The sequence below is a fragment of the Spermophilus citellus genome (genome assembly GCF_964194105.1).
Source record: "Spermophilus citellus genome assembly, chromosome: 17".
Taxonomy (NCBI): domain Eukaryota; kingdom Metazoa; phylum Chordata; class Mammalia; order Rodentia; family Sciuridae; genus Spermophilus; species Spermophilus citellus.
Window position 1 is genome coordinate 28,325,872 of NC_138199.1, and position 12,745 is coordinate 28,338,616.

At 48.8% G+C, this 12,745-nt stretch overlaps 1 protein-coding gene and 1 long non-coding RNA gene across 8 annotated transcripts in view; one reads left to right on the forward strand and one right to left on the reverse strand.

The window, feature by feature from the left end:
- LOC308635677 overlaps positions 1-12,745 on the reverse strand; it is a 141,067-nt gene that overhangs the window by 51,200 nt on the left and 77,122 nt on the right. The gene's annotated exons all lie outside the window — the stretch shown is intronic.
- SLC43A2 (solute carrier family 43 member 2) overlaps positions 1-12,745 on the forward strand; it is a 44,531-nt gene that overhangs the window by 29,116 nt on the left and 2,670 nt on the right. For all 7 annotated transcript variants that reach the window (XM_081270244.1, XM_081270239.1, XM_081270240.1 and 4 more), the window contains exons 6-12: positions 3,289-3,381; positions 4,733-4,866; positions 4,949-5,151; positions 5,589-5,735; positions 8,584-8,722; positions 10,035-10,164; positions 11,936-12,009. In XM_081270244.1, coding sequence (XP_081126370.1) covers positions 3,289-3,381; positions 4,733-4,866; positions 4,949-5,151; positions 5,589-5,735; positions 8,584-8,722; positions 10,035-10,164; positions 11,936-12,009 — 920 coding nt within the window. The remainder of the gene's footprint in view (positions 1-3,288; positions 3,382-4,732; positions 4,867-4,948; positions 5,152-5,588; positions 5,736-8,583; positions 8,723-10,034; positions 10,165-11,935; positions 12,010-12,745) is intronic.

Here is a 12,745-nt window from a genome sequence, read left to right on the forward strand (position 1 = left end):
AGTGTATTTATATATTTGGTATATTTTGTGGTTGTACATTCACCACTACAATCAATGCTATGACCCCAGACAGAAACCCTGTATCAATTAGTTGTCCCTCCCTCTTTACCTCCCAGGCCTTGGCAACTAGTAATCTTTGTTTTTATGGATTTACCCATTGGGGACAATTCATATAAGTGGAATCATATAATATGTGGTCTTTTGTGTCTGACTTCTTTCACTTAGCAATATGTTTTCAAGATTTATCCATGTTTTTAGGGTACGTCTTTTCTTTTTATAACCAAATACTATTGATGAAGCCAGACACACACACCTGTAATCCCAGTAATTTGGGAGCCTTAGGTAGGAGGATCCCAAGTTCAAAGCCAGTCTCAACAATTTAGGCCCTGAGCAACTTAGTGGGACCCTGTTTCTAAATAAAACATAAAAAGGGCTGGGGATGTGGTGAAGTGTCCCTGGGTTCAATCCCTAGTATAAAAAACCAACCAACCAAAAAATAATAATTGAGTATACCAGATTTGTTAATCTATTCATTCATTAATGGACATTCAGATTGTTCTCACTTTGGGCTGTGATAAGGAATGCTGCTACTGTAGACATTGACATACAAGTTTTTGTGTGAACATCTTTATTTCTCTTAGGTATGAAGTTAGGAGTCAACTTCTGGGTTGTGTGGTTACTGTGTTTTAACTGTTTGAAGAGCTGCCAGACTGTTTTTCCAAAGTGACTGAACTGTTTTTCACCAGAAGTGCATGAGCGTTCCAATCCCTCTACATTCTTAACAACATGTGTTAAATCTGACTTTAGTATGGCCATCCTAGTGGGGACCAACTGGTATTTTATGTGGTTTTGATTTGCATTTCTTTGTGATTAATGATGTTGAGTATCTTTTCCTGTGATTTTTTTTTTTGCCATTTGTATATCTTCTTTGGAGAAGCGCCTGTTCACATCTTTGTCTTTCTTCTTGTTAATTCTGAGGCACTGGGGATGGAACCCAGGGATGCTCTTCCCTGTGGTATATCCCCCAGTGCTTTTTTTAATTTTTTAAGACAGAGCCTCATTCAGTTGCCTAGGCTGTCCTCAAACTTGGGATCATTCTACCTCAACCTCACAAATAACTGGGATTACAGGCATGTACCCCCACCTGCTCCTTTGCCCATTTAAAAAATGTTTTCTTATTAGTTATAGGGGTTCTTTATATATCCTAAAACAAGCCCCTAATCATATATATGATTTTTGTAAAAATTTTTTTCCATTCTATGCATTTTGAAACTTTTTTCCCCCCAGTACTGGGGATCAAACCCAAGGCCTCATACGTGCTAGGCAAGTGCTCTACCACAGAACCACATCCCCAATCTGGCTTTTTACTTTTTCAGTGGTGTCCTTTGAAGCATGGGATTTTTTTTTAATATTTATTTTTTTAGTTGTAGATGGACATAATACCTTTATTTTATTTATTTTTTATGTGGTGCTGAGGATTGAACCCCGGGCCTCACATGTGCCAGGTGAGCACTTTACTGCTGAGTCACAACCCCAGCCCAAGCATGGGATTTTTTTATTTTTTATTTTTTTGCAGTGTTGCAGTGCTAGGGAGTCAACCCAGGGCCTCATGCTTGGTAGGCACTCTACCACTGAGCTGTATCCCCAACCCAGAATTTTTTTTAAATTTTTTTTTTAATTTTTTTTTTTTTTTTTTTTACTGGGGATTGAACCCAAGGGCACTCAACCAGTGAGCCACATCCCCAGCCCTCTGCTTTTTTTTTTTTTTTTTGGTACCAGGGATTGAACTCAGGACCACTGAGCCACATCCCCACCCTATTTTGTATTTTATTTAGAAATACAGTCTCACTGAGTTACTTAGCACCTTGCCATTGCTGAGGCTGGCTTTGAATTTGTGATCCTCCTGCCTCAGCCTCCCGAACTGCTGGGATTACAAGTGTGCGCCACCACACCTAGCCCAACCCAGAATTATAAATTTTGGTAATGTCCATTATTTACTTACATTTGTGGGGAGAAAAAAGCAGAAATAATGAGGAACAGGCATATAACCAAGTTCCAGCTGCCTCCATTCAGCAGCAATGATTTAGCTTGCAGTAGCCATGTTTGATAAAACAAAAATGATTCAAGTCAAAAGTGGGGAAGGGGAATATAGCTTATATCCCTGGAGGCAACCTGAATTCAATGACATTGGATAGCATAACTCTCAGGAGCAACCACAGGGACATTGTGGGTGTGAGTCTACTGCATTGCAGTCTCTCCTGAGGCTGGGAAGAAAAGCTATGGCTAGTTGTTTGGGAGGATGTACTTTGCCCCAGATCTGTCTGAATTCATGACTCTGTAGCATTTTACTGTACCTGGGTTTCTGCAGAATCACTGAGGGTTGGGCCTTGAAGTCTTGTTCAATGGGCCATCTCTTGCCCTGCACCCAGGGTGAGCTGTCATGACACAGGGCCTGATTAATTAAGGCTAATTCCACCATTAGCCTTCTCAGGTGCCCATCGCTAGGATGGGACCTCAGGTGGGAGGAGGATCCCCTATTTGTACTTAGAAATTCAGAACCAGGAACCTGGGCTGGTTTTCTTATTAGCCCTGAGGGAACTACAGAATTCTGATGGCACCTCCCAGAAACCTACTCTCTCAAAACTAAAAGCAGCTTTTGATGACATCTGGTCCTTCTGGGACTCTGATATTTTTATTTATAAAGTGACGTTCTTATCCCCAAATAGATTCTTATTTTTATCGGGCTTTCTCCCTTTGAGGGATGCCTGAGGCTCATAACTTTGCTCTCTGGCATCTCAGTATAACCCTGAAAAGATAAGAAGGCCCCTGGCCTATGCCAGGGGCAGAAACAGGGGGATACTTAACCCCCCAAAAGTCAAACAACCATCTCTTTACATTTGGAAACCCCCTCTTTTTTGGTACTGGGGTTTGAAGCCAGGGGTGCTTGTACCACCTGAGCCACATCCCCAGCCCTGTTCATATTTTATTTTGAGACAAGTTTCTCAGGGCCTTGCTAAGTTGCTGAGGCTGGCCTTGAACTTGTGATCCTCCTGTCTCAGCATCCTAACACAGGCATGCGCCACTATTACCCAACCTGATTTTTTTTTTTTTATTTTCCTTTTCTTGTCTCATCCATCTCAGTCCAGAAAGGGAAAATCTGCAATTGATAGTAATCACCCCTGGACTACCCTGTGGCTTACCCTGGAGCAGGGCAGGTGAGCGAGTGTCCCTGACACTGCCTAGGCTCTGAACTCCCTCCCCTAAACCTTGCCTCTGTCCATCTTTTAGCTGCCCAACATGTTCGGCGACCTTCGGTCCACATTTATTGCCTTGATGATTGGATCCTACGCCTCCTCAGCAGTTACCTTCCCAGGAATCAAGGTAAGGGTGTGGCCATGGGTCTTCAGCAGGGTACTTTGTGCTAGTGTATGTGCAGGGGCCTCCCCCAAGGCTCCTTAATCCTCTCTGAAAAGAGAAGTCATTGTTGGCCCTGGAGAAGGCCCCTCCCTTTCCACCCCTTGCACCTGGGCAGGATGCACCTGGGCACCACAGGAGTAAGAAAATAAAACCCCTAGGCCGTGGGGAACTGGAGGTTCAAGCATATGGCTGTAGTGTGTGACCACAGGCTGGGTTAGGGAAAGGAGGGTGGGTGAGTTCCCTCCGGTCCCGAGTCCCCCTAGCCTGTTGTTGTTGGGCTGTGGCTCCTCATTAGCCAAAGCTCTGCTCTTGGCCAAGTTGCTTCAGCTGTTTCCCTCCCGGGCAGGATTCTATGTCTGTGGAAGTCACATGGGGTCAGGATGAAGCAAACACCTCCCACTCTACCAACCCAGGTTCCCTCCCCAAATCCTGTTGCTCTGTCAGAGCTTCAGCAAGGACTTTATCCTCCCTGGGCACCAGGACCCAGTCAAAGCCACACTCCTCAGAGATGTGAAGCAGGGGGACTGGGTCGGGGGGGAGCTATTACTGATGAGGGGAGGCAGTCCCAGATGTGGACTGGTCACCTAGGAATCAAGGTGGTAGGAGGTAGGAATCTAGGACCAGCCGTCCTGTGAACTTTGGAGGTTCTTTTGCTCCTAGATGGTGAAGAAGCCTACAAATTCCGCTACTTTTTCTCAGTGTCTATAACTGCTGGCCTCCTCCCTGGGCAGCTTAGCTGGGCAGCTGTATGCCAATACTTTGAGGATTCTCATGTAGACACTGGAAATAATCAGTACTCACAGCAGTAACTGTTAGCTTACTCAGCACTCGAATTCTCACGCCCACCTACCACACAACACTCTAAGGACCCATGCCAGCGTCACACCCATTGCACAGAGGAGCTGAGGGAGATGCATTCATATGTGCACATATGCCTCAAAGCTACCTTGTTCACGCTTCTGTGGACAGGGTCAGCAGCCTCCTGTCCTCAGGGAGCTGGACTAACAGCAGACAAGTAAATCCATCAAGCAATGCACTGATCTCACCCAGGGCTGCTCGCTGTGGGCCAGTGAGGCAGACGTGACAGTGATGGGGTAGTAAGCAAAGGCCTCTCCAAGGCAGTGACCTTTGGTCCAAGTTAGTGACATGCCAGGGCCAGGCAAGTTGGAATTATTGGAATGCAGGGTTTTGGATGACCAATGGGCCAGGCTGCCAGGGCTGTGCCTCCTCCTGCAGCTCAGCACAGGGAAGCAGGAGCTTCCAGGTGCCTACTGCCCACTCTGACTCTGCCCCTTTGTCCCCATGTGCCTGGCAGCTCATCTACGACTCGGGTGCCTCTTTCATCGTCATCCTTGTGGTCTGGGCTGGCTGCTCTGGGCTGGTTTTCCTCAACTGCTTCTTTAACTGGCCGCTGGAGCCCTTCCCGGGGCCAGAGGACATGGACTACTCGTAAGTCTGCACACTTTTGGCCCCAACCCTCATGCTAGCCAGGGTCCTGGGTCACCAACAGACACTATCCTGTGGCTTCCAGGGTGAAGATCAAGTTCAGCTGGCTGGGCTTTGACCACAAGATCACAGGGAAACAGTTCTATAAGCAGGTGACCACCGTGGGACGCCGCCTGAGCGTGGGCAGCTCCATGCGGAGCGCCAAGGAGCAGGCGGCACTGCAGGAGGGCCACAAGCTGTGCCTGTCCACTGTCGACCTGGAGGTGAAGTGCCAGCCAGATGCTGCAGGTATTCACCGCACGGCCCCCACCCCCCCAGGTCTGCCTGAGACCTCAGTGTCTGCGCCCTGGGTGATTGGGAGGAGCTGCCAACCCAGAACTGGAGGGGGCGGTTCCAGCACCCCCTTGACTAGGGCCAGTACTAACTGAGGCTCTGTGGTATCATCTCATTAAATTCCTACTTCATCCCAGAGGGCTTGGTGGCATCACTTGCCTAGTTTTACAGATGGGCACACCAAAGTTCAGGAGGGTGAGAGTTTTACCCAGCTCCAGCACCAGCACCAGCACCATGAACCCCACCGGGCTCTTCCTTATTTCCCCCTGCCAGCCTCCAGCGTGGAGTGACTTGGTCAGCATTTTGGGCCTCCCTTCCTCTCTCGCACTCAGCTCCTGGCTGCTGAGTGGGCTGTGTGCCTCAGCCCTGAGCCCTGTACCTTTTCCCTGCAGCGGCCCCCTCGTTCATGCACAGCGTGTTCAGCCCCATCCTGCTGCTCAGTCTGGTTACCATGTGCGTCACGCAGCTGCGCCTCATCTTCTACATGGGGGCCATGAACAGCATCCTTGAGTTCCTGGTCAGTGGCGACCAGAAGACAGGTAGGTGCCCCTGGACCTCAGTGCACAACACTAGGGGAAGGTGCCCCAAGAGTGCCATTCACTGCCACCAACTAGGGTCATGCCCCACAGCCACCTACTGGAGTGTGTTAGGCTGAGCTGGACCAGAAGGGCCCTGAAATGGCAGTGTCTGTGGCTCTGTTTGCTGTTAGAGCTATTTCACCACAGCCAGCCCTGACTGTTCTCAGGTCTCCATCAGGGTTTCCCGGTTTAGGAGGGAGGGAAGGACCAAAATAGCTTCATGTGTTTAGGGCGTGGGGTGTATGTTTTCCAGTGCTGGCAGGGAGGGCTGAAGGATGTGTCTGTAAATGAAAACAGTGCAGACTTCTCCACCTGAGTGACACAGAAGGCCAGTAAGTCTAGCCCCATGTAGACTGCAGTCTCCATGTGTGGAGCTTCTGGGGGTCAAGGAGGAGGACATAGTCCTGAGTGGAGACTTTTGGGTACATACTGGAATCCGTGCCCTATATGGGTAAAACAGGAAGGCAAAGATTTCCTGGGAGCATCATAATCCAGTTAAGGCTTGTTAACTCCGGGAAACAGAACTGATAACCCATGCGAAAACAGCGAAGGTCTTCAGCTGATTAGAGGTTTTGCTCCTACAGAGAAAGTCAGTACTTCCCCAGGGCCTAGCTGAGTCAGCTTTAGTCATCCCCAACGGGACAAACACATTCGGCAAATCCTTTTATTGGCAGACTCACTGGCATGCAACTTTCTTTTGTTGGTTTACTTGTTTTTCACTGTGGGGAAGACATGATAGGCCTTGTAAGGGGTGAAACAAGAGTTTAGGGTAAGAAATCCTGTTTTAACAAAGGCAAAAGATAGCAAAGGGAACTAGGTAACACTGTTCCCTCAGTACCAAAAAAAAAATAAAAAGTGCTGGGGATGTGGCTCAGTGGTGCCTAGGTTCAATTCTTAGTACCAAAAGAAAAAAGTAGAGGAAATTGGGCCAGGAAGTTTGGTCTATGGTAGTAGACAAGGGAGTCTGAGAGTAAAGCAAAGGGGAGAAGGACTAAATAGTGTGTGCAAAAATGTGTAATGAAGCCGGGTGCAGTGGCACATATCTGTAATCCCAGCAGCTCAGGAGGCTAAGGCAGGAGGATTTCGAGTTTAAAGCCAGCCTCAGCAAAAATCAAGGTGCTAAGCAACTCAGTGAGACCCTGTCTCTAAATAAAATATAAAATTGGGCTCGGGATGTGGCTCACAAGTTGAGTGCCCCAGAGTTCAATCCTGGGTACCAAAAAAAAAGAGTATAATGAATGTGAATGCAGTAAAGGGCCTCAGGAGCCGTATTGGGGGGGGGGGAACCTATTTAGCTTTGTTTAGTCTAATGATGTTCTCCCAAATTTATAACATAGGAACCCTTAAAAAAATTTTTTTTTTTTAACTTGGGCTGAGTTCAGTGTTTCCTTGAACTCCTGGGCTCATGTAATCCTCCTGCCTCAGCCTCCTGCATAACTGGGAAGGCCTGGGAATGTGGCTCAGTGGTGGAATGCCCCAGAGTTCAAACCTCAGTACCAAAAAATAAAATAGAAAGTGCTGGGGATGTGGCTCAGTGGTGCCTGATAAGCGTAAGACCCTGGGTTCAATTCATAGTTCCAAAAAAAGAAGTAGAGGAAATTGGGCCAGGAAGTTTGGTCTATGGTAGTAGACAAGGCATTGATCTTCCCCAGCGTGTTCCTCTGGAACCCAACATCTAAAGCCCTATGGCCCTAGCTCTTCCCAGAGGGGCTGCCATAGGGTCAGGGAGCTGGTAGAGTATAAGGACCAGCTCTGGCGTCTCGGGGAGACCCCTGGTATCTAATGGTTTGCCTGGTTGTCCGGTGGATTCTTTGACCTTTTGCTTTGAGTGCAGCAGGAGGTAACAGAGCAGCATTCCCACAGGGTCATGCGGCAGTGATTCTGCAAGGCCTTCTACACGCAGCACATCACTTCCCCATCACTTTGCCCAGCCAGCACCACAGGCCTGACTCACCAGCCTGCCTGCGATGAGGCACCGGCAGACAGGAAAATGTCAGCCGGCGCCTGGGCTGGGCCTGCTCCCAGATCCACTGCAGGGAGCCTGCTGCAGTCTCAGCCTGCCGAGTGCTCTGAGCAGGTCTTGGTGGGAAGAGGTGTGTGAGCACTAGCCTGCCTCCTCCCCCATCCCCTCTAATGGCCTTTCCTACCGCTAACCTTTGTCTTTTCTGCTTTTTCCGTCTTTGCTTTCTCAATGCAGTGATGGCCACGGGTAAGCAGGGGGTTGTCAGGGAACATTGCAACACCCCTCCCCGCCAGTCTCTCTTCAAAGGGAGATTTCTCACCTTGAACTCTCATCATCCTGCTTGGGGTGGGGGTGGGGCAGGGCAATCAACTTTCAGCTATCTCCCTGAAACTGTGCTCCTGTCCTTTATAATTTTAAGTCTCTTTGCTGATGAAAGCCTTTACGTCATAGTCCCCGATGAGTGGTGCCTTCCTGGGTTAGTCCTAGAGGCAGAAAACTAATGGCCAGTCACACGCAAAGACTCCGTCGATGACATTGGTAATTTTGTGGTTCCCAAGTCATAGTGACTTCCTAGAACTTCTGATGAGGGGGATCATTGTGACATACTGTATTTTATTAGCTGTTTCTGGAAAGTAGGCAGAGGATTTGGAGCAGATAATTGAGTGATCTGCCTCTTGCCCAGCTCTGATTTCAGAGGTTGTCTCTGGGCTCTCCCCAAGACCTGCATTGACAAAGGGGCTCAGAGGCAGACCCCAGAAGGACTTTGGGTACCTTCCCAGGGCCTGCTCAGCCTGTGCCCTAGGGCTCTGTGCGGGAGCCCCTGTGACGCAACTCCTTCCTCCCCAGTTGCCCTCTATACCTCCATCTTTGGCGCACTCCAGCTGCTCTGCCTGCTGACTGCACCTGTTATCGGCTACATCATGGACTGGAGGCTGAAGGAGTGCGAAGATACCTCTGAGGAGCCCGAGGAGAAGGACACTGCCCAGTGCGTAGGCAGAGCCACGGCCCTGCTCAGCCCCTGGAGAAGGCCCACTGAGTCTCAAGTTAGGCAGGGACAGGGTGGTGGGTTCAATTTTTTAGGCAGCAGGAGGGCAGGAGCGGAGTGTGCTGTGTAGTCTGGAAACTCTTTGAAGATATTCATGCAGCCAGCCCTCTGCACATTCAGGTCTTCAGTCTTTTTATGGAAATTCTTTGATATGCTAAAGTTTGGAGGCACAAAGCAGGAGAGAAACCAGAAGGGAGACCTATGGCCCCAGGATGGCCCTCAGATCCTTGGCATGAATAGCACTATGGGACCATCTTGCCCATGGGGTTTATTCCACTCAGTTTGAGTAGTAAGATTTAATAACCAATATATTAATAGATTTGTTGATGATTGGGAGGATTAAGCAAGGTGCTGGAGCCTTACTTTATGGAAGGGTTGGGCTTTTAAGATCAGAGGATGAATTAAATGCCATCTTCTGAGACTCCACCTTAATATAATAAGCTGCTATTTATTGTATCAGGCCCAGTGCCAAGCACTTAACACACAATACCTCAGTTAAGCCTCACTTCACCACAGGGAGGTGTGTACTAGTGTTACACCCATTTCACAGATGAGAGAACTGAAGCTGGGAGTCTGAGTCATTTGCCTGAGGTCACATAGTTAGGAAGTGGTGGGCCTGGGACTCCCTGCAGATCCCTGAGCACTTGGCATTGGTTCTTAGACATGGGATCATCCATGGGGTCTAGGTGTGGGTGGTGAGACTGGACTTCGTAATAGTTAATTCACAAGGAAATAATTACAGAGCATGCTCTGTTATCTAGGTCAGGTCCCACAGCCAAGAGGTTATTTGTGCCCATCCCGGTTCCATCTGCTGCATGTTTATTTCCCCTTCACCCTCTCTGCCCCCCAAGGGGAAATCCACTCACTCCCTTATTTGGCTCATTATCTGGCTGATCCCCAGCTTCCTGTGAGATCTGGGTGAACTCAAGCCAATGGCGCAGTGAGGCTCCCCACACCCTAGGTGGGCGCATACCTCCCTCCCCCTCATTGGCGCTTCAGTGAAGCAGGGTAGTGTGTAGAGGGCCACCTTCTAGGGTCTGAGACCCTCCACTGACATTCATACCTGGTGCTCAATGTAGAAGTTGGATCAGGGAGTGTCCCTAGTTCTCTGACACAATCGCTAAGATGCACTTGGGTGGCCTGTGAGTTTTGCATCAGTCTGCATGCTGGGACTCCCAAGGCCTGACTTTTGGAAAAGGTCCACCTTCCTCCAGGGACCCTCCCAGTTCCAGTATATGTTCCATCTCCACAGAGGTGAGAAGAAGAAGAAGCGAGACCGTCAGATCCAGAAGGTCACCAATGCCATGCGGGCCTTCGCCTTTACAAACCTGCTGCTTGTGGGCTTTGGGGTGACTTGCCTCATTCCCAATCTCCCTCTACAGGTGGGTATGGGGAGAGGGAGAGGCCAGGTGGGGAATGGGACAAGAAGGAATGTTGTTTAGAGACTAGAAGTCACTGATAAAGCAATGTGACTTCACTCTTTCAACTTAACCAATCAACCAATGCCATCCCACCAAACGAGCCACCATTATTTATAGAGGGCCTGCTACCTGCTAGGCTCTGTGTTCAATGGAAGAGGGAGCTATACAGGAGGGGTTTTTGTTGTTGTTGTTTTATTTTTTTAAAATTTTTTGTAGTTGTAAAGGGACATCATGCCTTTATTTTATTAATTTTTTTATGTGGTGCTAAGGTTTGAATTCAGTGCCTCACACATGGTAGGCAAGTGCTCTGCCTACTACTGAGTTATATCCCTTCCTGTTTATTTATTCATTTATTTACTTATTTTTAGTTGTATATGGACTCAATGCCTTTATTTGTTTTTATGTGGTGCTAGGATCAAACTCAGTGCCTCATACTTGTGAGGCAAGTGCTCCACCACTGAGCTAAAACTCCAGCCCTCCCCCCCCTTACTTTTTTATTTTTATTTATTTTTTTATTTTTTTTTTAAAGAGAAAGAGAGAGTGAGAGAGGAGAGAGAGAGAGAATTTTTAATATTTATTTCTTAGTTCTCGGCGGACACAACATCTTTGTTGGTATGTGGTGCTGAGGATCGAACCCGTGCTGCACGCATGCCAGGCGAGCACGCTGCCGCTTGAGCCACATCCCCAGCCCCTTTACTTTTTTATTTTGAGACAGAATCTTACTAAGTTACCCAGGCTGATCTCAAATTTGCCATCCTCCTGCCTCAGCTTCCCCAGTTCTTGGGATTACAAGCACTCACCATCACACCCAGCTTGTAAAGGAAGTTTGGATTGTCTTCCACAGAACCGTTCTTTGTGAAGGCACATTGTTCTCCTTAGTCTCTTGGACATCTCACATACCATGAGAACCACTATCATGCATTTACTGGAACTCTGTGGGATAGTTGTGTGGTTACTTGTTTTTCATTTGCTCAAACAGCTGGAATCTGATGTCCAAAGAGGTCTAGCCAATCTGTGGTGTGGTTGGGAGACTCTGCCTCCCTAGAACAAGAATGCCCACAGGGCCTCTACCCTGGAGACAGTGGAGAAAGACCATGATCATGGCTTGGCATCTGGGTTCAAAGGCTTAATTTCTTTGCACAATATTTCTGATGTTTTAGAAACCTGACTCTTGTCAGAGATTGTAAGCAAGGTAGACCTTGTCATCTGTCTGGCCCCATCCTTTGATCTGTGAAAGTGTTCTAACAGTAGATTTTGGCTCAGTCCCAAGTTCACAAACTATGAAGGGATACAAGTGATGGCATTGCTTTCAGATGGGCATAGCCCAAGTCCAGATGGTATCTTGCACCTTGCACAGTAGGAAAGCAAGAGTCCCTCCCTATTTACAAATGGCCAGGTGTTGAAGTATGTTGAACACACAGGTGTGCACACCCACGGATTCTGTTATGTGTCTGCGTCAACACTGGGGTATAGACCACAGTAAGCCATGGGAGGCTGTGCTAGTTCTAGGTGGGAGGGTCCTTGCTTCCTGGGTGTCTCCCCTGGCCTCCTGCAATACTGGAAGACCCTTGCCCTGACCATCTTGCCTGATTAAAGGGCAGTGCTTAGTGGGCGACAGCCAACTGTTGGTTTGCCCCTGCTCCTGTGACTCAAGACCTCAAGAACTGGAGGGCAGGGGGCAAGGTGAAGACCCTGGTGGTCTTCTGCTCATTCTCTGTTCTCTCTCCCTCAGATCTTCTCCTTCATCCTGCACACGATTGTGCGAGGATTTATCCACTCTGCTGTTGGGGGCCTGTATGCTGCTGTGTAAGTTCTAGCAACTGTGGGCATTCTAGCGGACAAGGAGGAGGGCATGACCTGGGGAGCTTGTTGTGGGACTGAGAAGACCCTGAGGCTGAGCCAAACTGCCAAGGCAGGGTTCATCTTTTTGCATGAGGGGATGAGTACTATGGTTTCTACTGGGTGTGTCTAGGCAAAGCCATACCTGATCCATGGTCAGTGGTCAGTGGACAGACAGTTGGGTGCACACAAGACTTGGCATTTAACATGAAATCGGTTCTCCCAGCCACAGTCAGTGACCCCGTGCAGCACGTAGGGCCTCTGGGGCTGCTGCTCATCCGAGTCTAGGGCTGCCCTGGCTGCTCACTGGGAAGTACAGGGATGGGTTCTGGCTGCTGAAAGCTACATGTTGAAATTCTAATGGCCCTCAACAAGGACAGCGACATAGATGGCTGAGCCAAGAATGTGCCAGACAGTTCTCACCCAGAGCCTAAATGGCCCAGTGCCGGCCACAGCCTTCTCAAACCCCGGCTAAAATGAAACCTATCTTTATTCAGAAGCCACCCAGCTGTTCCCCCTTTGACCCAGGGATTGGCCCCCAAACTGGAACCCAGATACCGTCATCCACGTCTGTGACTAGGAGACCAGCTCATTCCTTGCGGGGAGCCCCTTCCCACCTCTGGGCAGCAAAGCCCGATGTTTGCCGAGATTTAACCCAGAACTCACTCCCTTTTCCAGCAGTATCCCATGGGGGTCATTCCAG